Below are 25,126 nucleotides of genomic sequence, written 5' to 3' on the forward strand. Positions count from 1 at the left end.
CCAATTAACGACACCAACACATGTTTTGATTGGATATTAAAAGTTTTTATTTTTCATATTACATTGAAGATATTCTTTGTAGTTTTACAAAAATAATCCAAGAAAATGATTTACATTCTGAATTATTGAATGCAAGTGAATGCCTTACATCACTGAGACAATGACTTCCTTCCTGCTCTTCTCTTTACGCGTGAACTTTGTGTGTGTGTGGCCGTCCTGAGTTCAAAAAGACGACACAGTCACTACATTCTGTGAGTCGCCAAACGGTTCATATCCATTTGGGAAAAAAACGAGAATATGCTATACATTTACAAAGACAACAGTGAAATCGATTGAAAATGAAGCTCAGTATCTAGTCGATTGTTTTGACCTTGAGAAGATATTCTGACAGATTTAAAAAGTGATCGATAAAAACCTGAGAACAGACCTTGATGTTTCTGTTTGAGGGGTTTGGCACCGGAGTTCATTAACAGTAAAAAAAGAAAAAAAACACAATGTAGAAACAGACTGACCACTGAAACATTATTGTATCGACTAGGACAAACACACAGTGTATATAGTTTCTATCAATGATGCAGAAGAACTAACTCTTCCACTTTTCAAGCCACACCACATGGCAACCACCAGACACAAGAGCAAGCACTCACCTCAGCCGTCAGTGACAAACTGGCTGTTTAACTTCAGGCTGCAGAGACGCATCGAGAGAATCCCGGTTTAAAAAAAAGAAGAATCTGAGCAGTGTTATCAGTGTCATGAGTAGGGTTTGAGAAATGTAACGCTGCGTACAAAGCGGTACATTTGATCTCTTCAGTAGATATTTTCTGATACATGTGTACTTAATATTCTCTAGCGAAAAAATTCTCCTGATGTCAATGAGTGGTCTAAATTCAGCACTCACTGCAAATCTTTTTCTGTGGAAATTGCAAATAAAGCCGCTTCTCATTGAATAGCAGCCATTTAATATAACTCCAAAAAACACGCTCCTGATAGTCGGCTTTCTTAAGCTCATATAAAGGCAACAGTATTATTTTCAGCATGTTTAAGAAGAAGTCAAAAACTCCTCAAAGTAGCTTTTTAAGGATTAAAAGTCTCCTTAATAATAATAATAATAGATTAAGACGGGAGTTATTGGTACTGGGTGAAACTGTAAAAAATGTGCTACTAGTGCCCCCTTGTGGAAGGCCTCCACATTGAATAGTGACAAATGTCTTTCTCCTTTAGTGAGCGTGAACACTGAAGGAACAATTTCACGTCCAGAAAGCACTCAACCAAAGCAGCATCACATTGATACATGACCGTTTCTAAATGACTTGCATTCAGTCTGGAATTTCAAAGTCAAATAAAAACCTATTCAGATATGTGTTTCAAAAATTGTGTCAGTAAGAAGGGTGACACACATGATTGAGAGGTAACTGTTGAGTGAACGAGGCACATACGTCAAATCAACAATCGTCAAGCCCTCTAAAAGCTACTGAAATACATGTTCCAACATATATTTCCACTTTCTATTTAAAATCCAGTCAGAAAAAAAACGACTTCCAATCTCTTAGCTGGCCTTATTTGTACGTCTTTTTTTGTGTGCTGTGCCTCTGGTTTGTAAGGCCACATCTTAACTTCTGTTAAAGAATTGACCTGAAAGAAAAAATCTATAGAGGCAGTTAAAGAGTTTTTTTTTTTGTTTTTTTTGAAAGAAAATCATTTTTTGAAGAAGTCTGTTCAACTCTTGAATCGCTGTCATATTCACAAAAGCCTTAAAAGGTCCTGGAGTACAAATATAGAATTTATGCTTTGTACGAGATGATTGAATACAACATGTCATTCCCTGCAATTGTCACGTGTGTGTGTGTTTGCATGTTTAATGGATGTGTACTCATCTGTGTGGTTGTGTTTGCGTGTGATTGTGTGCGTAGGAGACGAGCAGCTTGCTGGATCCATCACAGCCGCGTCTCCCTGTCTGTGCTGTTGTCTGAGGTTTGTTGTGATTGGTCCGAATTAGAAATCACACACTCTTCCTTCCTGAGCGCCTCCAGCTCTGTCCCCCCGTTGGCCAGAGTTCTGTGGATGCCGTTTAATTCCTCCGTCTTCAGCTGTCGACTGAGCAGAATGAAGCCCGGGATGCAGATGATGAAGGAGATCGTCCGCAGGCTCAGAGTCAGACCCAGGTACGCTATCCTAAAAGTTGATACGACCCAAAAAGAAGAGCTGAGTTGGTTACCATCAGGTTTCTTATAAGAAGACATAAAATGAGACAGGAGGAGGGATTATGTGTTGGGTGGCTGTTCGGAAACACTAAAGTCTGAAGCACACATTTCCATCACTTTCTAAAAACAGAATATGACACAAAAAGTAAACAACCATGAAGCACACAGATGATGCTTGTTTGAGCTATCACAAAATCAGCTTGTTAACCAGGACACGAGCTGCAGAGAGAGGCCAAGCCTTAAAGTTCACATCATTTACATAGCAATGTTTAATATTGCTATGGAGTTGCTAACAACTTGATCCATTTTTTTGTGTATATACTTGTTTGTATTGTATATATATGTCAAAGTGGATACATGCAGTTTCTATCTAAACTATGTGTGTTCTGGAGCAATTTCAAAGCAAACCATCAATGATGATTTTAATTAACTCATAATGTGTGTATCAGATCAGATGAGGTTTAAAGGGAGCAAATGTCTGCAATCTGTTGATATGTTTTGAAGTACTATGGCTGTATGTTATACTGTGTCACAGCTGTGGCTGCTTCTACACCTGACTGTGAAACCAACAGGCTTTTCTTCATCGTCTAACTTTCTGTAGTTTTAAATCACCTGTCCCTTTCATATCATCTGTTTCACCTCTGTGCTTCAACACATCCCTTCAGCTCGTCTTAAGGGGCTCACAGTACACTGTAGTTATTTAAACATGTAGTGGTTTGAGGTCGATTACATGTGCAATGATCAAAGGATGGTGAGGCAATCTGTGCTTTGCCAGTAAATAAAGTAAAATAATCAAGTGCAACACAGATTTCCATCCATCCATCCATTATCTAGAACGTTTTTTCCCGCTGGGTGTCGCTGGAGCTGATCCCAGCTGTAATTGGGTGAGAGGCGGGGGTACACCCTGGACTGTTTGCCAGTCAGTCACACGGCTGACATTTAGACACAGACAACCAACCACATTCACATTCACACTTACGGGCAATTTTTTAAGAGTCACCAGTTAACCTAACCAGCATGTCTTTGGACTGTGGGAGGAAGCCTAAGAACCCAGAGAGAACCCACACATGCACTGGGAGAACATGCAAACTCCACACAGAGATGCTCCTGTCCGACTGGGATTCGAACCAGGAACCTCCTCGCTGTGAGGCAACAGTTCTAACACAGATTTATTTACTTGGCTTTTTCATCACGTGTTGACGGTAAAAGATTTACTCTTTTCATTTCTATCTGGATGCAAATTTTACCTGTATGTAGTGGTGTTGTAGATTCTACAGGCTCCTATGCCTCCACACCTCTTCTGACCCCATTTCAGACATGTGGTGTCAATGATTGCTCCAAAGTAGATGGGTGCTGGGATCCCAGCTGTCAGACCAAAAACAGGTTTTTTTTTTTACAAACAACATCCCCCCTCAGCTAAAACACAACAGATACTGTTCAAGATCAGTCAAATAAATATGTTAAGAAGGCTGAGATTCTGAACGTTTGAAAAACACAAGCATTATGAAGGGAATCCAGTAGTTCTTGTCATGTGCAAGACTTCATCTGAGCCCCGAAAATTTCAAATTCAAACATGATTGAAAAAGGAATGTGTTTGATACTTACCAAGGGTACGTGTTGCCAGAGCATGGAAACCCAGTGCTAAAGATTTGAGCTGTGGTTTGATGCACCTGCATGGAAGATACAAATCAGAAGCTGTCTACCACAGAGAGATAAGATAACACACTCAGATTCCATTTGTAATACACCTAGTTATCTAAAACACTGACACACTGTTAGACACGGAATGGAAAACTTGTTCTGAAGCATTTTCCCGATGTTATAGTAGGTAGTTATACTTTGAACATTTTGGTCTACTAAGGCCTCATCCTATAGTAAATCAACAGGGTGGAGAATTTCTATACAGAGATGAGCAGCTACTTCAAGAAGACACAAAACAGCTTGTAAATGAATTGCCTTTCAGTAAGGCCAGTGCATTTGAACAGGATCAGCTGATATGGCCTTGGGAGATCTTTTATATGTGTGTGTCATGTGTAGGGGCATTTACTCCACAATTCTCTCAATTAAACCTTTTTATTTTTTGGGGGGGGGGGGGGGGGGGGGGGGGAAGTGAGCTATTTTGAGTTTATGTCGTCTTACTAGCATTCCAGCCAGCAAGGGGTGATGTGGTAAAGAAGACTCTATATATCCAATGCAATACCTATTGATAAAGTCTTACATATATTCTTTTATATAACAGATCAATTTGGACTTTTTTTTTAATGTGCACCATATTTGCGTATCAAACATGACCATGCTCAACCTTGCAAAAAAAATACCAAAAGACATGATGTTCAGATTAACAGAGATGCCCCTCATGACCTCTAGTGCAAGGAGTGCATTCTCTTCCTAATCATCCGGCAGGAAATAATGAAACCAAGAGGCCTTGAAATGCATTGGCAGCTTCAGCCACTGAGGTTAAACCTGAGCTAATTGAGCTAATAAGCCAGAGAGAGCTGCTCCCAGCTGTGAGTCACATGGACTATTAGACTTTTACACATTACACATAAGAGCTCACAATAACACAGGACAGCCTGTGTCCCTTTCATAGTAAAGTAGCAGTTTCTTTCACTTGGCCGTTTATTGAAAGCACTTTGAGAAAATGAGTAGGTGAGTCAGCTTTGGTCATCACGACCCATTTCCTCTACATCCAAAGAACCAGTCGTTATTGTCATTAGATGGTGAATGAATCAAATGTTCTCTTTCTGAATGCTGGAAATGAATAACTCAAAATCACTGATTCATATTAGATAGGTCAGTTTTTTTTGCAGCAGCAGCAGCTTTGAAATTTCCAACACTGGAAGTCACCAGGTTTTTTTTATATAGCATATGTTTGAATATCTTCTACTTCCATGCAGCGTTCTAGTTAATTCATGCTCTGTTTGGTACAGATGTGCACGACACAGTGAAATCTGTTCTTTTTTCTGCACTTCTTCTTTGTCAATTACTCTAGCAAGAATAAGCTCCCAGTATTAAGACCAATGTGTCAGAAAAACCAACAGTAACTCCCTCTCCTTTGCAGTTAGTGACGCAACAGGTCTCCCTGGCCTCGTTTTCAATCATTAGATCAGAGACTGGGTTTCATGGCTTTAAGTGAATTCAATTGGCCGTGTCCTTCTACCCAGCACCATCACATTAAGAGATTTAAAACCTCAAGAAATCATATGATTGGAAACTGATCACTTCTAAACATTAAAACCTACAAAAGCCACAGTTAATACATGTGACACAGACACAAAGACACACAAACACGTAGTCAGAATGCTAATAATATACGGCAGCAATAATAAGGCAGCTATAAATGTCCAAATCATTGTTTCTGAGAGCTTTAATCCTGCAGGAAGCTAAATAAAAAACTTCCTGAATTTCCTGGAAGTAAGCAGATCAGATGGAAGGTCCTCAAATTGAATAGAAAAGGATTTTTCTTTGAAAGTAACTGAATCAAAGACGAAAAACTGAAATGAAACCAGAAATATCACTGAGCATCTTCTAAAATCAGCCCCCCAACATCACATTTGCTTTGACTGAAATCTGACCTGATGAGAAGCATGTAGCCCGGTGTTCCCCCGAGGGAGATGATGAATGAAGTGATGACAGAGAGAGCCAGGAAGTACGGGAACATCCTGTCACAGTCATCCTTGTTAGGGCACTGACCTGTACTGGCCGTAAAGTTACCGGCTGCACCGACACAGCTACAGTTAGAGAACACCTGGAGACAATGCACAGGCGCACACAGTGTGACAAAGTATATCAGGACACAGACATGTATGAAAAAACAGCAACATGTGCGAGTAGGAGTAATGTGTAGGCACACACACTCATGTACAAGTAGTGATATAAGATCATCATTCTAGAAAACAGGAGATTCCTATTATGACAGATTTTTAATTTCCCTTAAAATATGAAAACTGTGAAATTCATTCAACGGAAAACTTCATGACATAACATTTTATAAATCCACACATAATGTTCAGTAAAGTACTAATGTTATATGTTATTATGTCCATTGTAATATCTCTTTGTACTTTTTAAAACCTTCACAACTCACAGTGTTTTTTCCTGAGCCAGCCGAGCCGGTGCAGCCAGCGAGACAAGGAGAGACATACGTGACGCCGTCCTCTCCGCAGACCGGGTCCCACTCGCTCGCTGAACACAAACACTCAGAGTTGCAGGCTGTGAACACGGAGAGTTGGTCGTAAGATATCGTGTCCATGCTGGAAGGAGAGAACGCAAAAAGAAAAGTACAACTGAGAGGTAAGTCTTCCATGTGCAGTTACACAATGATTTATCTTTGACATGACTTTTTATAGAAACACAACTGTACACAGAGTTGTAATGCACCAGTAAACACTGCGGGATGAAGCAGCATTACACGTCGATAGTGATGCACATTTAAATGGTTGACATTAAAGGACATGTACCTTTGATAGAAAACTATTGTTTTTTATGTAGAATGTTGCTTCCTCTTTACATTGATTTCCCTGAATGATATCTTAATATTAAATTTAATTATTTAGCTTTATTCATAAACATGGCTGGAGCCAAAGTGGGAATAAGAGCATGAATGAGCAGTTAGCTCACTTCTGTTGAGTTGAAGCAGAGGTAATCAGCATTAGGAAGAGACATTTAAATTTACAAAAAGCAGTAAAAGGTTTTAATGTATGTTCAATCACTGTGACCCAATCAGCACGCTTTATCCATCAGACTTCTTTTCACTTGTTGCTCTACTGTGTATTCTGCTGAACAATGGTTTTTAAGACGCAGCGGTGCATCAGACACACAGTGGAAATGAGTTTTAATTGATCTGTGATGCTCCTGATGACATCCCTGTTGATTCTGTGTTTGAGATCAGTCCACATGTTTCCGCTCTTACAGTTTGCATTCGTCAAATTTTCTCGTGCATGCCCCCCTATGCTCTCTTGGTGCCAATTCTGCCTACACACAACTCCATATTTTAACTCCATTTTAAACTTGTGTGACGCTGCTTTGCTTCTTGAAGAGGTCAACAGTTCAGGTATTGGATGCAACCTTACTCTGACATCCCTTATGGCTATGTTAAACACACAACGATTCATTCACTCTTAAGAGCACATTCATGACATACAACATAGTTTTATTTAATGTTCACTTTCAATCAGGTTTCCTTGAATGTAAATGACTCTAACTGTCCCAACACACCTTTATCTACGACTCACTTGTTGTATGAAAGTGTCACCCCGGCTACTTTGGCGTTCTCGCAGCTCATGGCGAAGAAGAACAGTGACAGAACATAACCAATCAGAGATGTGCCAAAGGCAAACTTGGCTGCTCGCATGATGTTCATCTTCAGCCTTTTCATAAGCAGACCTCCCGAAAACATCCCCAGGGCTACAGCTGGAATGTTGATCACTCCTAAGATTATGAGAGACAAAAAAAAACCCACAGGATATATATAATTATTGGGATTGGATTAATACTTAAAAGGCTTAATCTGGATTCAAACAAAGACTGCCAGTAGAATTTAACATAGTATCAAAGCTTACTGTCACTGGCTAATATTTCAAACAAGTAAACTGCTGGAAAACTTTCTGACAAAACCCCAAGAAAAAGCTAACTTGGTAAAAAAAATAAGAGCCTTGCTTATTTTTCATGTTTAGTCTCTTGACTTTAACATCAATGTGCAGACATAGTCTTTTATCTATCCCCATGTCGTTAGCTCTGGTCCCTTATTAAACATTCCTTTTCAAATGGAGCGAGTCTGGTCTATAGAGACACATCCCATGATGATACCACAGTGTATCTCATGTGATGTATGTTGTTCTATATTTCATTTCATGTGTGGTTATTAGGCTGATGAGGAACATACACAGCACATTTTCTTTTATGAACTGGAGGGGACAATTCTGAGAGTAAGGATTGTAGGAAGAAACTACAAGACTATGAAACCATAAAGACCTCAACATCGTTAAGAATCATCGCTACAACTCACAGACTTGAACACTCAAGCACATCCAAAAAAAAACATGTTCAGCAACTGATTTCATACCCATCAGAAAGTTGGCCTTTGATGCCGACTGCCTGAAGTGCTGCTCGATGTACTTGGGCTTGTAGGTAACCATGCCGATGAGAGAGTTCAGCTGGATGATTGTCACACACAGGTAGATCATGTACACAGGGTGTCTCAGCAGAGTTCGTAGGGTCGGAATAAAGTCTGTTGAGGGATAAAAATGGTTGAAAAATGATAAATATGCAGTATCCCAACGTTACAGGGTGTAATGACTATCTCTAAGTGCTTTTATGATACAATGTTTGGCTTTTTGTCATAAACGGTTTGAAGAAACAAATAAATAATAAATGAATAAATAAAGGTTCAGCAGAGAGCATCGTTTTACCGCTTCACTTGTCCTTACCTTTAGCCATCTCTATGAAGTTGGTGTGGTCGTCTGCAGGATACTTGTTCTTCAGGAGACGAGAGTCTTTGATAAAACTTGTCTGCTCTGGTGTGCATTTCTCTGTTCCCTGCGGCCCAGACATGGGCAGGGAGCGTGGCAGAAACCAAAATGGGATGGCAGAGAGCAGTGTTATGACCCCAGCTATCAGGTAGCCCAGCCACCAGGCCCCTACCCAGCGGGCATCAGCTGGGGTGATGGTGATGGTTTCTGTAAAGGCGGGTGCAGGAGATGAGACTAAATGAATGCTCAACTCCAGCTCAGGTTGTTTAAGTAACTTATTGTTAAACATCCTGTATGGTTAAAAGGGCCACGTCTAGTTTTTTTTTTTTACTTTTATGTTGCAGTTAACCTTCCTTTTATCCGCCGTTTCTCTCACTCCCAGTCTTCTCGTCCATTTTTCTCTGGTCTGTTCTTCCTTCTCATACATTTCTCTGTTTTTTTCTGTCTGGGTTCTTCCTCTCCCTCGCCTGCACTCTATTTGATTGAAGTCTGTCACTGGACTCTGTCCTTCATCTCCCTCACCATGCTTTTTTCATTAGCAAATCCTGTACACCTGTTCTGAGTCTTTTAGACGTACACATACAGCATGTGAACCATCTGATAAAGCCATGCCTCAGTTTTATGAATGAAAAGACCTTTTTCAGAGCAGTCATTTGGATCTGTGATGGTCGATGGAAAATTACAGGTTTACAGGATAACATTATTGGTGGCTCTGTTATATTCAAGTGTTAGTTTAACAGAGAGCCAGCATGCACAATAAATCATAATCAGCCATCAATGATGCTTTACTCTCCACTGGTTCTTTCCCCCTCATGTCAAATGTCTAACGTGACGTTTTTTAAACTCAGTTTTTTTTATTTCAATGTCCCGTGACCCAAGACTTCCCCCAACTTATTCTGATAACAATCATTTAAGTGTCCTCCATAAGTAACTCACATTGACAGAATGAACCACTTCACTGTTCCATGCAACAAGAGTTAAAGTACAGTCTGAAAGTATTCTTCTTCAATAAGCTGTGTGATGATGATAGAGCAAACAAATGGTTCCACACTAAAGTTTTCCAAATTCGTTCTTTATGAATCCAGGATGAGTGGTTGTTGACTTTGAATGCCTCAAGAAGTGTTTGCAATTCAAGGAGCAGGTCTGGCTTTTAAAAAAAAAACTTAAATTAAATGATCTTGTGTTTTAACTTACCCATTTTTACAAATCCAATATCCACATATATTTTGGCACAAAGGGAGCCTAACAGGTAGCCGAACACAGGTCCCACCACTGAAATGGTCTGCACACAGCCTAGGGCAGGAGAAACAAAGACAAAGGGGCACACAACACACAAACTGGTAAGGAGTAAGTCTGTATCACACTGAGACACATTTCATTTTGTATTCCCCCCCTACATTCTACAATTCAGTGAGCAGACGTTGTTGTGCTAAGCGACGTACGTCAAGGAGTCGAACAAACAGACGAAGGGGCTGACAGGCAGTGCACAGAGGCCTATTTATATCTATATTACATATATATATATATATATTGTCATCATCATCAACAATATCGACAGCTTCTCATGAGAATTCTAATCAGCATCAATCACATCCTAATAATTATCATCAGTATCATGATCTACCCGACATTTACAACAGTGGTAAACTTTACACACAAATATCACACAATATTCACACAATATTCATAACAAGCTCAAAACTCCTTACAGGGGCTTTAAGATATTACAGTAAGTATGCAAACACTCTTACACAGAAGGATAAATTACAGCGCACAGATTATACCTTATGTTTAAATGTAAACTGTCAAAACTGAAATAACTTGGGAAACATATATTGCCTATGAATTTGTTTTGTAACATCAAGAGTGTTTAAGGGAGGCTTTAATATAAATAAATGTAAATGCAGACTATTAAAGACGACTATAAGGATGACTTAGATGTATATAATCATTTAGTAAATCGTACAAATCCATGTGAACATACCAGTAACTCGTTTTAAACTTATTTCATGTAACCGACCCCTGTCTGTACTATTTACAAATAATGAAGGTATACATAGAGCTAGTGAAGCACCTTATAACATGCATTGAGCATATGATTGAACGTTTAGTCATATATTTATCAATGAGATTGTTCCCCCTGTCAGGACAGTAATAAAAAATCATGTCTTAGTGATACATTACATATGTTCCCTGTGGGAAACTGATGCCTGTGTCAAATTCCACATTTAAGAAGTAATATTTTGCATTATGTGCATGTAATGTCATCAATGATAAAGTGCATGCATAATGTTATCATACCAACATATAGTGCTGCATTCTCCTCTGAAGCAAAATCATCTATATAAGAGATCCCAAGAGGCTGCACAGGTGTCTCTCCGATCCCCCGCAGGACATTTCCCAAGAGGACATAAATCCACATGGACAGGTTGGAATCGCCTTCACAACCTGCTGGAAAAGATGAGTAGAAATCACACAAATGTGCTTTGAAATACTAGTGTGCATGTGTGTAAATGCTCACCTGAGGCTGGCACTTCAGTTAGTTTACCATCTTGGGTTAAATCTGCTGCTGAGCCAGCCCGACAAGGGGAGGGGTTCAGTGTTGAGTTCACTACCCACCGAACTGATGTTTCAAATTCATACCTAAACACAACACACAAATTAAACTATTAAAAAAAAAAAAAATATATATATATATATATATATATATATAACAATCACATTACTTCACAGGAAACAGATTACATAATTAGAACTTCTTTTTTTATAGTTTCTTTTGGAAAAATAAATCATTCACTGACCTCTATGGTCAGGACTTATTGTAGCACCATGTTTGACTCATAAAGGCTAAACCAACAGTGCTAAGGTACATGAAAGACTTACGTAAAATGCAATATAGTGAGTCAAGACAGAGTTCACCTGTTGTATCTCATGGATCAATAGTTTGAATGGTGCTCTTTAAACAACCTGCCTGAGTTGTGTCATATGAGGAATAGATGGGATTTAATGGAAACAACAGCTTTATTACACAATCTATGACTAATAACTCATTGGTGTAATCATTTGCACACAAAACAAGTCTAAGTTGCCTAAGACTAATGATTGTGTCGAGTAGCTTTAGTGTAGCTGCTATGAATATATTGCAACGTTAAGTATCAGTTGGTTGTAAATGAGACCGTTTTCCCATTAGGCATGATTGTTTCGTACCGTGCCCGAGCACGATTCCTCCCCCCTCCCCCGCTGGTCTGTGTTCACATTAGTAACATCGTTCCGTATCCGAGAACACTTCGGCATGTACAGCAGGGGACAGTATGAACAAAGTTGGTTAGCAAATCCGCCAAACAGCAGAAAGAAGAACAAGCAACCATGGCAACCACATGCACAGGTGATAAAATGGCCCGTGCTGCGGGGACACAACAGTTTTTAAAGTGACAGGAGCTGTAGCATTACGTCATATAGCAGTCCACTTCCTCGTTTGAGCACGGTTGCGTTTGCATCTCTTGCTGACTACTCGAGTACACATGAAACGTGCTGAGACCTTCTCTTCAAGCGGACTCTGGCAGGGTACCCGAGTACGGTACGTCTGTGTTCACACTGATCAAATGAACCAGACTTCTCAGATCTGGGCTTTCTATATGATTTAAAATTAGTTTTAGTAACAGTTTCTGAGGCTGAGTCTACAGTTGAAGTCACATCGGGATTATTGTCAAGTAGTTTAACTCATACAACACCAAGACTCTTTTTACTCACCGTCCAATGATGAAATGAGGCAGAGCGATGATGAATGTGCCGATGGACATTAGTACACAGCCCACTGCAATGATCTTAGGGCGATGGAGCTTGGCCCCAAAGTAGCTGACAAATGCTATCACCAACAGGTTACCTGGAAGAAAGACAACCAGTAATAACAGGGAATTAAATCATGACTTAACACAACCACAGGATGGAAAAAGGTTGGAACAAAAAGTAAGATGGAAAAGGAACAGTCTCTCGCCTCATTCAGTTTGTTTTATATAGTTTTTTTGTGCTACTGAGTGTAATTCAGATGTGGCTTTGTATGTTCATTAAATGCTTTTTACATTTATGTCCATAGCTTAGGATGAATTTAAATGTATTGTTATAATAATGTTTGAATATATGTTTCTCATTTTGAGACAAGAAAGATTTTGAGAGAAGAAAGAAATGCAACCGAAATTTTTTTGCATAATCATCTGAATAACCAGAAAACTGAAAGCTTGACTTTTGTGTACAAATGTTCCCTGCCAGGCAGACGGGGTTGTGTTCTCACACGTCATACATTATCCCCATGCTCCTAAAGACTTCTGTCATCTATAGCATGCAGCAGCCAAGGTGTTAGAGGGAATACAGATCAAACAGGATGCATTGAAACGTGGCAATTTTTCTACTGTCATTGTTTAAAAAGCAGTTAGCCTGGGATCGTTGACATGGAAAATACAATTTAAGGTGGAAAACTGGCCCAGAAAGATAAGCTTCTAACATGCTGTCTGACATTAGTCTATTGTTGAGGCTCATTCGTTGAAATGACGTCAAACGCTCAGAAAATCCCTGGCTACTGACGTGTGTGTGTGTGTGTGTGTGTGTGTGTGTGTGTGTGTGTGTGTGTGTGTGTGTGTGTGTGTGTGTGTGTGTGTGTGTGTGTGTGTGTGTGTGTGTGTGTGTGTGTGTGTGTGTGTGTGTGTGTGTGTGTGTGTGTGTGTGTGTGTGCGCGCATGTGTGTGTGTGCGTGCGAGATGTGGCAGAGGGAAAGGAGAGATGGAGGCGAGATGTTCATGATGTGAATGAATGTGTGTGCATTATGTTTATGTGTGTTTCTAAGATTTCACAGAAGCTTGTATGTCACATGGTTTTCATGTCAATGTGTTCATTCCAGGAAAATCTTTGATTATCTTTGATATCGCCTGAGGCCGATCAGCTGAGCTCATCTGGCTGAAGTGTTCTCTGTTAAACTCAGCGTCTACGTCACCACCCTCCATTCACTTTCTTCACTATTTAAAAAAAAAAATATCTCTCCAATCCTGCTTCTCTTCTTTGTCTTCCCACATCTCTGTTCTCACACTTTTCTTTTCCATTTTTTTTTTAAATTTCCTCTCCACACTGCCCTTCTCTGCCTCTAGGTTACCTTGGCAACGGTCCTATAGAAAAAGCTTGTTGCCTAGGCCACACGAGAGAGGCAGCTTTCAAAAGAGATGGAAAGATGGTGAGATGGATGGAGAGAGAGAGAGAGAGAGAGCTGTTGATATTCAGCTGTTACTGTGCCAGAAGTGCCAACCTCACCTCCAGCAGACAACAACCCCTAACCTCCATCAGAGTAAACACAGGTTAGACGCTCTGCCATCATTTTACTAACTTCATCTTTGAATGGTCTTTACTATTTTCCCTTCACTGTTGACCCAAAACTGCTTCCCTCAGCAGCAAAAAATAATTAGAATGGCTAATATTTGTGACAGCTTTCCTTTTGGTCATGCTTATCGTGTTATGATCCCAAAACACCACCAACAATGATTTGGCATTTTTAAGAAATTGCTTGTTACTTATGAGCAAACACATTCACTGATACAGAATAAGTCTTTATGGTAAGTTGTAATTGACTGATGATACATGCAATGCCAAATTTTGATTTGTCTTCTAGTATCCATCTTAATCATTTTGTACAGAGAATGCTATGTGTATGTCATTATGTCATTATGTGAAACCCTCACTCTCAGTGTGAAAAACAAGTTAGATCTGCTGAGTGAGATGAGGGTGAATTTGATATGTATGATGTCTGCACAGAGTGAGGCAGTTTGTTTTGCACTTGCACAATAAATTATTTTGGAATTGCTTGAAGGGTCTGTCTGGTTGCAACTGGTTTAGCCAGTAAATGCCAGATGATTCCTACATAACCGGGAAAGGCTGAGGTTAAATAAATAGCATAGAGAAGGTATTACATAACAAAAAAATCTTGAATTCTGCTGCCCCCAGCATAAAGCCAGTTCAAAGCTGGTTATGTCCCTACTTGACGCTTTGATTCACCACGCTTACACACCCATCTGCCCTCTTCTTGAAACCCTGATGAATCCTTCATCTGAGGCTTGAATACCTCTATTTCCCATTCATATTTCCGCCCCAATGTAGGAAAGAGAAAAAAAAAAGTGAGGAGCCAATGACACAGAGGCTGCGAACACAACAACAAAATAACAGCAGAGCCTGGCAGGCCAACTCACCTATCTCGAAGCTTCCATCAATGACACCTATTAAGTAACTGGGGATGTCAAAGCGCCTCTCCAGCTGAGTTATTGTGCTCTTCATGTAACTCCCCGACAGAGCCTTTGCAAAATAGGCGAAGGACAAAGCCACCAGAAACATCTAGGGGATGAGGGAGAGGTGAGAGAAGGAGAGATGAAGAAACAGAAGGCTTTACATTAAAATTCAAAGGAACATAGACATACAAGCAAACAAATGAATCCATTCATTCATTCATTTAAATGTATTTTGAACCTCAAAGAAACACTGAGGTTTCCCTAATTTGTCAAGATTCAAAAGAAGAAAAATATACAGAATAAAAACAAACCACTGAGGTGTAGGGGTTTAAGATTGTCAACTTGAATTGCCCATGAAGAATATGACAGTGTTGATCTTGAGATTGTGGTGTCAATCGCCTTTTGGATCACACGATCTAAAGGCTGATATTCCAAGTTCTGAGCAAACGCACTTGAATAATAAGAACGTTAGAAGATTGAGTTTGGTAGGGTCCTTTGATCCAGTCTAGTACAGATGTTATATGAGGTGGTGAACATCCAGTATGATATATATAGATAAAAAGATACGATCCTCTGAGTGTTGTGTTGCTCCTCAATACAGCGCACCACACATCCGTGTGTCCACCTCAAATACAAAAGCACTAGATGTCATATTGTTTGCAAGGGGAAACTGAAATTCACAGCTCAAAGAATTACATATTTAACGGATGCAGTGTGGACAGCCAACATGCGATCATGCGCGATGCGACATAACGCTCGCGTGCTGTTAGGACACGGTCTAAGAGTGGAAGCAGCAGCATGTCTGTAGATTCAATTATTATAATCTAGATCTGAAGGAGAAACTGCCCGAAGCATACTTTTCCTACAAGCTGGATGTGCTTCTTTAAAAAAAATGGGTTAAATGTAAATTATTCATAAGTCAAATACCTAAATATTTATACCCTTTAAAAATGTTTTGTACCCAGTCTTACAATGTTGCTTTTATTCAGTGTTGCTAGGCGTATGATCTAATGTCTCGTGCTCTGGAAAAAGCTGAAATTTACTTTTGCTAGACATAAGTATCAGTTTAAGGCTGTTAAGTGCATCCTAAAAGAAAATTGTTCTTCATCCAGTGTGTTGTAATGAGACCGCAAAACAATAGAATAGTATCATTCATTAACATGAAAAAATAATATTACAGGTAGCAAAGAGACAATTATTACTAGAAAATGTAAATGAGACAGGGCCCAGTACTTGTGGAACATCTTTTTGAAGACAAACTTTTCCAAACTCTATTTCTCTGCTTTAACACACTGTAAGCTACCAGAAAGGACATTCTGAAACCATGAACTAGCAATGGAGTCAAACCCAATATTGTAGAGTGGCAGAATAGGACGAGAATGATCAACTTCAGTAAACTTTTGATGAGCCTAGAAATGTTGCTGTCAACATTAGTAATCTGCTTGATTGTGTTGTTGATGGCGTGTTTGGTCCACTGAGAATGGACATAAAAAAGGAACACTTGTGTTGCTAAGATGCCACAACTGTCCTTATTAACCAGATGTCAGTTGGCAACATTCACTAGTTTAAAAGTTTAAGCATTAAGGGGGGAAAGGATTGAAAGGAGTGTAGGTCTAACAGCAGGAAATATTAACAACCATGAGTGAATAAATGGCTTTGATTTTGAATGAAGACAGACAGATTGATAAATGGATAGTGATATGTCGAGTACCAGTGAGCAAACATTAGAGATGCCAAGGCCTGATCATAGGGCTGCACAGTTTATCACATTTTATTGGAGGAGATCAAAAATATACTAGATTATCATTTTTTGCCAATATCACGCAGGCCTAGTCTAACGATTGGGGTGGACAAATGTCTAAATATGGTCTATTATTACATTTCAATGATATCAGTTTGGCAAATGTATTCTAAGAACACCTAAAAACGTTACTTGGCGCCATGACCTGACCAAACAGGAAGTCAGCGATTTTTTTAAGTTATATTGAAATTTCAGCGCAATATGTATAATTCATAGACCTAATACACATTTTAACTCCTCTACTAGCACTAGTAACATAGTCTGCTGCTTCTATCGCTCGCCTCTAAATTGTCAAGAATCAAATAGATCCTCAGTGCTGGTTATTTGCATTTTAAAGGCAATCTAGTTGGAATATGTTCTCTCTGTATATTCTATTGCAAAGCATCATTCCTTGGGAGCCATTGTTTTGTTTATGGCAATGGTATACCTTTGCCTGATTACTTGTGTAATGTGACTTCCATGTACACTGCTTATCTCATGTCACCACTTTATCACCAGCAAAGTGGATAGGATTCTGTAAAAATACCATGACCATGACTTATTTTCAAATACCCATGAAGATCAAAGGACATAGCAGGCACTTAGTGTATGGACAACACAAAGGTTCTATTCTTCTCCTGTCTTCTGTGATTGGAAGTGACGCCTAATGCCATTTGTCCATGAGGCCACATGGCATGAAAGGAGTTTCAGTTATATGAACAGGAAGGAGATAAAAAAAAATACACTAATTAACATTATTGAATAATTGGGATTGGCTGGGTCCTGTTGTGTCCGCTAATGTCCGGCCAAAAAGTCACACTGCTCACTCCAAACTGATAGCAGCCTATTGCCAATTAGTTTGTGCATTCTGCTCATGTGCGAGATGCAATAACACTTATACCAGCAGGTAGCGGCAGTCTGATATTTGTCACACAAAGCGGAAAGCCAAAAGACAGTGACTTGACATCGTATATGAGTTACAACAACGTCCTATGGTAAATTATCAAAATGCAGGGTGCTGTCAGGGCAATGTGCTTCAATGTAAAACTCAGGATTTGGATAGCTTTTTATTGCAATGGACTTCGTATGAAGTGATTAAGTTTGAGTCAATGTCAAAATAGTTGATATTGCTTTGTTTATGTATGGAATACCTTCTGCACCTTAAGGTGCTTAAGCACTTATCGAAACATTTGTTGAATTTAAAATCTTCTTGGAAACTTTCTAAGTGGGTTTTAAGAAGAAACATCTTTCTAGAATGAGTGGGTAAATGGGACCCATTAAAATCAGTTAGAAATGGATTACTTCATCTGAATAGCCTCCAGCTCTCTTTGGGATTTGCAACAATGGCATACATTGTGACATTTCCATTCTGTACTTTCAATTGTTTTGTTTTTTTTGTTTCTTGTAAGTGCCAGATAAGCTGTGGCCTCATTGTGATTAAAGATCACTAAAAAGCGATTTGCATTCAGACTCTGAAAATTTTAACAAAGCCTCTTTCTGACCTGTGACCGGCTTTTGTTCTTAGCTCATTGATGTCACTCACCTAATACGCTTGGGTTAGAGCCAGACAGTTTTATATAATTAGTGAGAGGGATGTCAAGAAGCAATTGATAAAATTAAATTACCATGTTGTGGTAAGGGAGTTCTGAGATGCCTCTTTCTGCAATACATGAAACACTGGAACATTGTAGCACCAAAGTCCTATTCTTATTGGTGGAATTATCAAAATCAGAGAATAACATTGAGCACTGGATTAGAGTCGGACAGGCTGTGCCATATCCCACCCAGCCCGTCGAAGAACTAAACAATTCTGAGAAAACATGAAATACAGCCCTGCCATCGCCATCAGTATTATGATAAGCCGCTTGAACACCATTGTCTCACACCACTTTCATGTGGGGAAACAGAAACAAGATTGTCTGATCTCATATAGGGACTTACCAACGTTCATGTTTTTGGTAAAAGACATGCTTTCAGCCAAAGCGAAGAGTAAGCGGAAAAGACTGAGGTGGTCTATTCAAAAGATTCACATCCTGTTCTGCCTTATTATCTCAGTCTTTCCGCAGAGAGAGACTGTGATAACTATTATGACTTTTTCACTATGGCAACATGCACACAAGAGTAACATTTCTCCAGTCATTAGTGTGAGTGTGATTGTTTCAAAGCTCTTTAAAAAACTTGAACTCTTGAACACACACGAAACCCTATATTATTTTAATCACTTTTTCAAAAATGAATAGTCAACTCATAATGTGTTTTTTTTTGTCCCTGCAGTAGCGTAATTAAGATTCTGGTTTCCTGCATATCAAGGAACCCTGACACAGTTATTTATTACTTTGTAAACTTTTATCTACTTTGCATTTAATATAGAGGCTCTGGTGGGACACGCTTATCTTGTAAAATGCACTCAATATGGTTTATGAATAACTACAGACAATTCATGAGTTAACAGTAAATACTATTATGTCTTAAGGTTAGAGATGCTCTAGAGTTCCTCATCCATTATCCGATGGTGGAACGAACTTCCAAACTCCATTCGATCCGCAGAGTCCCTTTGCAACTTTAAGAAAACGATAAAGACCCAGCTCTTTCATGAACACCTACGCAATGATATTAATAATGAAGATAATGGCAATGGTAGTCCTGGAGCTGTGTGAGTGCAGGCCAGCGAGGGAATGGGGAGGGGGAACAATCGTGCTTAAGCACGGTACAGGAGAACTTTGCCTAGTGCGAGTGCCCCCTTAAAGCTGTTTGTTTGAACTTATTGATGTTGTTCCCTCCTCTCTAGATCCTTACTTGTGTTGTACTTACTCTCTGTTGTACATCCCTTTGGATAAAAGCATCTGCTAAATGAATTGTGAATTGTAGAATTACCTAATGCCCCACTTCCACTGTGCTCTCAAGGTTTCTACCAGTATATTTCAAGCCGTACAGCCTGGAATATACTGCAAATCTACTGCACCCTCAGCTTTCACTGTCACTGTCAGTCAGTTATCTGAGGCAGTAATGTGCGTTAAAGACAGAATTATTTTGATCAAGTTAACACAATATTTGATGTCAGGATAAGGAGAGGTCTGTTCTTTTGTTCCCTCAGAGGGACAGCAGAGCTTAAAACAGCATTGACCCAAAATCCCCTCCTCTCTGGGTTTTCTTTCTCTGATTCAATTCTTCAGAAGAACAACCCAGGCTTCTCTCCTCGTTGGTTAATGCATCACATTCAACAACAACTGTCTTTAGTTAAAAATAAAACATAACTGAGACCTTCTCAGAAGTGTATAGTGGTAGGGAGCCTTGTTTGCCCTCAAGGTGTGCGGTTCAATGAGTTTGTGATGTCACGTGAAAGCTTTGAATACTGGCCTTTATTCCTGCAGTTTCTTATTCCGATACCAGTTTTACTCTCTGATAAATATTCAAATTCTTGACTTTCTTTAACATCTGACAGCGAGAAACCAACACAAGATTTACATACAAATAAAAGCCCATTTATGCTTGTGTTATAATTGCTGTCATTTTAACATTGCCTTATTTAGACAATGAATGAAAGAGAACTTTCTTTTTATGTTTGACAGTCAGTCAAAATGAATAGAAATGAGTCTTAAAAAAAACATTTAGATGGGTGAGATTCATTTCAGTTTTCAGAGTCAAACTTTGGAACAGCTTTAGTGATGAGTAGAAATTGTGTAGTTCTCTGCAGAGTTTCAAAAAAACTTAAAATGCAAATGAATTAATGAATACAACATAAAATTATAAATAATTTAGACACAATTTAGAGTTGATCTGCTGTTGGTTTTATCTTTGTTGTACTGCTGATGTTCTGGGTTATATTGAGAACTTAAAGGATAGGCTGAAATAAGCCTTGGGCTTCAACCGATTCCTTTTTTGGTCATTGTTTGAATTTTATTCTTTGAAATGTAAACATGTTTTTATCTACGAGTGGAATACTCACACACATGTTTGGGACTTTTTTTTACTTTGAAATGAATTACAAAAATATTAATTTACTCATTCATTTCCTTTGAATGAATGAATGAATATTTAGTTTTCATGTCTGCTCTTTACATGACTCATACCTCATCAGATTATTCAGAGATTCATTTTGAATAAACCAAATTGCATCCAGCCAAATTCAAACAGCACAATTACATCATCAAGTAAACATACTCACTCTAACATTTTAACTGTAATTACACTGTCCTACATTTCATTTCTTTTATGCTGATTTTATCCAGCGTTGTTTTTTAAAATGTTGATTGTTGTAAAGTGTCCTTGTGTGTCTTGAAAGGCGCTTATAAATACAATTTATTATTATTATTATTATTATTATTATTATTATTATTATTATTATTATTACATAAACTACCCTTTAAATAATAGGTAAGAAACAACAAATATATCAACTACTAACACACCCCCCTCAATACAAGATCCACTACTCGGATCCAAACAAATCAAAATGAATGAATAAATGTCTTAATGAATCATTTCCAAACAGTTTATTTGATTCAGTTCACAAACCAACAAACTGCATAACAAACAAAGTCTAAGAAAGTGATCTGTTATAAGTTACTTTTTCCAAAGCTTTAAAAAGAAATTCAGACAAAGCAAACCCATAATCAGACAAGTGATCCATTGAAGGACTGTTCTTCATATGAATTCAATCTTCATATGAAGACTGTTCTTCATATGAATTCAATCTAAAACAATGTTTTAAATAATATTTCTCATAAATGATGACATAATGGACAGTATAACATCAAACTCCTTCATTAAGCTCACAGTATTCACATGTCATGATCAGCCGATCCTACTTTAAAAAACAATATGTTCTCAGTTTTGGCTTCTGCCAGATTTCCTTTTCCCCATGATTTTCTTCACCTAACCTTGAAACCAGAACAAGTGCATACTTTTGTACAAAAAATGTGTAATGTTGGCTCTTCTGAAATCTTCCCATATCCCAATACTGACACAGCTTTCTAGATGATTCAGCTCCTGCAAAAAGGAACTCTGGGATAACAAATGATTGAAGTATACTAGCATAAAGACAAGCAGAGCACCTTCAAGCAAGCTAAGCTTACATTACAGAAGCTAAGCTTACAGCCCCTCTTGATGTTTTGTCTCTGCTGAAGCTTTGGAGAAACATCAACCATCAACCAATGACATCCAAGGGAGGAAACGTTTTGACCTTAAAGGAGGAGAACTAAGACCCAGTGGAGTTCTTTAAACTACTGAGCAATAGGAATGCTACTACAGTGAATTTAGAAACAGAGAGCTTTCACTAGCATCATCCTCATCAAGTTTGTGAAAGACTTGTTGGACTGTTGTTGCAATAGATTATTTAATTAGGAGGCTCTACACACACACATGCATGCAAGCAGACATACTAAAAGCATGTGACCCCTCCACAACACAGACTTACACAACCACCCCACACACACTCTTATCCTAGACAAGTCAGTTTTGTACCTTCAGGCTCGTGTTGGGAGTGGAACGTGGTTCTCTGGCGGCCGAGGCGGCATCACTGCGTCCGTTCCCCTGCGTGCGTCCTTGCTCAGCTCCCATCCTCCAGGATTGTCTCCGTGTCTCCTTAGCAGAACTCTCCCACGTAATGCAATTTCTTGGCACAGATGCATGCAACCCTGCAAATGGATAATTCAAGCATGTGACCTACTTCTCATCATCAGCACAAACACAGAAACATGTCTGCAGCAGCAGCCGGCAGAGGGGGGACTGACACAGGACCACTGGAAACCCTGTAAGAGATCTCAACACTTCAACGTTGGAGTCAATTTGGCAAAGATCCAGGTGATGTTTGCACTTTTTTTTCTGACAAAAAACAATGAAGCATAAACCCCTGTTCAGAAATGTACTGAAATCACAATCCTCATCCTTAAAGCCTTATTGCACTGTTCATTTGCTTGAACTTTTCTGTCAAATTCAGTTGCTTTTGAGAGTGAAACAACTCAGTATATGTGTGAACAAAGGTTTATGACCGGGCTTAAATGTAGTGCTGCCCTTAAAAAGCCCCCTCAAAGCAAAGTGGGTGTTTGTATTAATTTATCTTTTAAGTCCAAGCCACTGTTTACTTTTTCCCAACACCTCTACACCTGCTGCTTATAAGGCTGGAGGAATGCGAGAATTTGGATCACTTCACTCGTTGACGTGTAGGTGTGCCAGGACTTGTCTTGTACGGAACTTCTTGCAACCTCCATTACCTCTGAGTATCTATTTTTGGCTCTTTAAATATTTATGTTTGATATAAAGAAGTATATACATAAGGAAAAATGGCTACTGTGTTTGGCACATACTGAGGAACTGAGTTTGGAAAGAAAATGCAACAATGGTTGGACGGTGTTCAGGCTCTCTGGACCATTCACATTTAAATCTCCAGGTGTTCCTTGATGTGTCAGTCTACCTAACGCATACATTTGCAGCAGGACATTCCGGAGCTGAGCTAAACTATCCTGTTTCCATGCAGTGTTTGTGACCAGAGGCAAAGCATGATTGTGCCACTTTCAACTGAGCTGAGTTATATTGACTTTATGGTCAACAGAGTGACTCAAACAAAGGAAAAGGGCATTACATAATACTACATATGCTTACCATTCTGGGTTTTATAGCTTATGTGTGTAAACAAGGAGTTGCTGTTGCTTCCATTGATTCCATTTTTATGTCTGACTCAATCCAGGTAAATAGAAACCTCACTGTTTGAGGACCTGATCCCACATGTTGCTACTATACGGCTTAAATGCTTTTTGCAGACGTCATTTGAGCAAAAGCAAAGTCGACACTTCTTGATAGCAGGTGCATCACTTTAACGGCGTTCACTGGTCTTTTCTCTACTAAGTTATATTTTTCAGGTGTATTCAACTATTCAAGTTTTCCTTAAATTTACACAAGGTTTTTTTTGTGTTGTTTCATTAATTTAATACTGTGAAAGTACATACGTTTGTGATAGCTTTGCAGCAAAGATACCGACACCATCACCTTTTCCTTCATTGATACTTCTGCTGCTAAGGCCACATGTAACAAGTCTGCAATGTCTCCCTGAATGATTTTTCTGTCTAGAAGACGAAAGCAGACCAAAGGAGCTGCCTAATCGCAACAGGTTTGACCCACATTCATGGAATTAGACCAAAGGCAGCTTTAAGTGGCCAATATGAAGCAGAAGTCCATTCAAGAAGCAGCTTTAGCAAAACATGAACTACAAAAAGAAGTCATTAGAGCCTCTTTCTCTCTGTATCAAATACCAATTAATCTGACTATTATGTAAGGTCTGGTAACGAACATTTTTAAAACAGCAGAGTGGAATTGGCTAATATAGCCACTCGCCCATCAGTTCAATAGCATGGCTTGTTTCTAGCAAAATTCAAGCAGTACATGAAAAAAACACTTTTTTACAGCAAGAAAAATATTTTCAAGATTTAAGGTGCAAACTAACAAGAGGACCACTTTGATTTGTTTTACCATATCACGTTCACAAAGAATAAATGGCCATGCTTGTACGAACATGTAGGCTACCATTCTCATGCTACATAATCTTGTACTCATGTATAATTATAGGAATCTTTTTGAGGAATTAAATGGGCACATTGATGTTAAAAATAGCAACATAGTAACTGTATCTAAGGATGATGAAAGGCTTTGTGTAGATTGATGTCCTGTAGAGAGAGAGAGAGAGAGAGAGAGAGAGAGAGAGCCAATAGGAAACACAACAACAACATAACAAGTCGCCCCTGAACAGTATCATTAGTATTGAAGGATGGACACGCTTCATCTTGGTCTATCTTTACTCGTTTCATGCAGAAAAAACTAATGTATCCTATCCAATAACCAACAAAAATATAATTGATTTTGTGATCAAATCTAAGCACCTGCTGACTTCCAATTGAAAAAATACAGGCCTATAATTTATAATTTCCGCTGTATGTTTTTTTTTTCTCCAAAGAAGTGGCCTTTAAAGGCTGCTTGTAATCAATGAATACAAATGTCACCTACACTGGATAAAACAAGCATTGTGTATGAACGGCACAGGTCGTCTTGAAATAAATAAATGTAAGAAATTACTATTGTGAAGTTGTTCTTGTCACAAGTTCAATAAAACACCAAATGCAACTTATTTAATTCTGAGCACTTGACCCAACATCTAGGCCCACTGTTGCTCACCTTCTTCAGAATTGATTTTATTTTCTGCATTAGGCTACCTTTCCTTAAATATACCATAAAAGCATTTTGCTATCCATTAATGTTGCTGATTGAAACATTTTTTGAGCCATTTATTCACTTGAGTCTTAACCTGTGTATTAAGAATGATGAATATAAGAAAAAAATGGTGGTTTTCAGTAGCCTATTTAACCAAACGAAAAGGAAACTTTGTGTATCTAAAAGTGTAGAAAATATCTCACAGGCTTAACTACT

The 25,126-nt window shown here is 38.8% G+C and overlaps 1 protein-coding gene across 2 annotated transcripts in view; it reads right to left on the minus strand.

Annotated features, from left to right (window-relative positions):
* Positions 1-34: 34 nt before the first annotated feature.
* The window catches only part of LOC132980350 (solute carrier organic anion transporter family member 1C1-like), a 26,439-nt gene continuing 1,347 nt past the window's right edge, over positions 35-25,126 (minus strand). Inside the window, exons 2-15 of one of the 2 annotated variants that reach the window (XM_061046437.1) lie at positions 22,175-22,347; positions 14,896-15,037; positions 12,422-12,554; positions 11,193-11,314; positions 10,973-11,119; positions 9,866-9,964; positions 8,630-8,878; positions 8,266-8,430; positions 7,436-7,631; positions 6,289-6,454; positions 5,777-5,949; positions 3,807-3,871; positions 3,449-3,566; positions 35-2,172 (exon numbers count right to left, since the gene is read on the minus strand). In XM_061046437.1, coding sequence (XP_060902420.1) covers positions 1,935-2,172; positions 3,449-3,566; positions 3,807-3,871; positions 5,777-5,949; positions 6,289-6,454; positions 7,436-7,631; positions 8,266-8,430; positions 8,630-8,878; positions 9,866-9,964; positions 10,973-11,119; positions 11,193-11,314; positions 12,422-12,554; positions 14,896-15,037; positions 22,175-22,270 — 2,109 coding nt within the window. In that variant the 5' untranslated portion in view covers positions 22,271-22,347 and the 3' untranslated portion in view covers positions 35-1,934. Of the gene's footprint in view, positions 2,173-3,448; positions 3,567-3,806; positions 3,872-5,776; positions 5,950-6,288; positions 6,455-7,435; positions 7,632-8,265; positions 8,431-8,629; positions 8,879-9,865; positions 9,965-10,972; positions 11,123-11,192; positions 11,315-12,421; positions 12,555-14,895; positions 15,038-22,174; positions 22,348-25,126 lie in introns of both variants that reach the window. The other variant, XM_061046436.1, reaches the window with a different exon arrangement.

Source organism: Labrus mixtus, chromosome 9 (assembly GCF_963584025.1).
Source record: "Labrus mixtus chromosome 9, fLabMix1.1, whole genome shotgun sequence".
NCBI classification, from domain to species: Eukaryota; Metazoa; Chordata; class Actinopteri; order Labriformes; family Labridae; genus Labrus; species Labrus mixtus.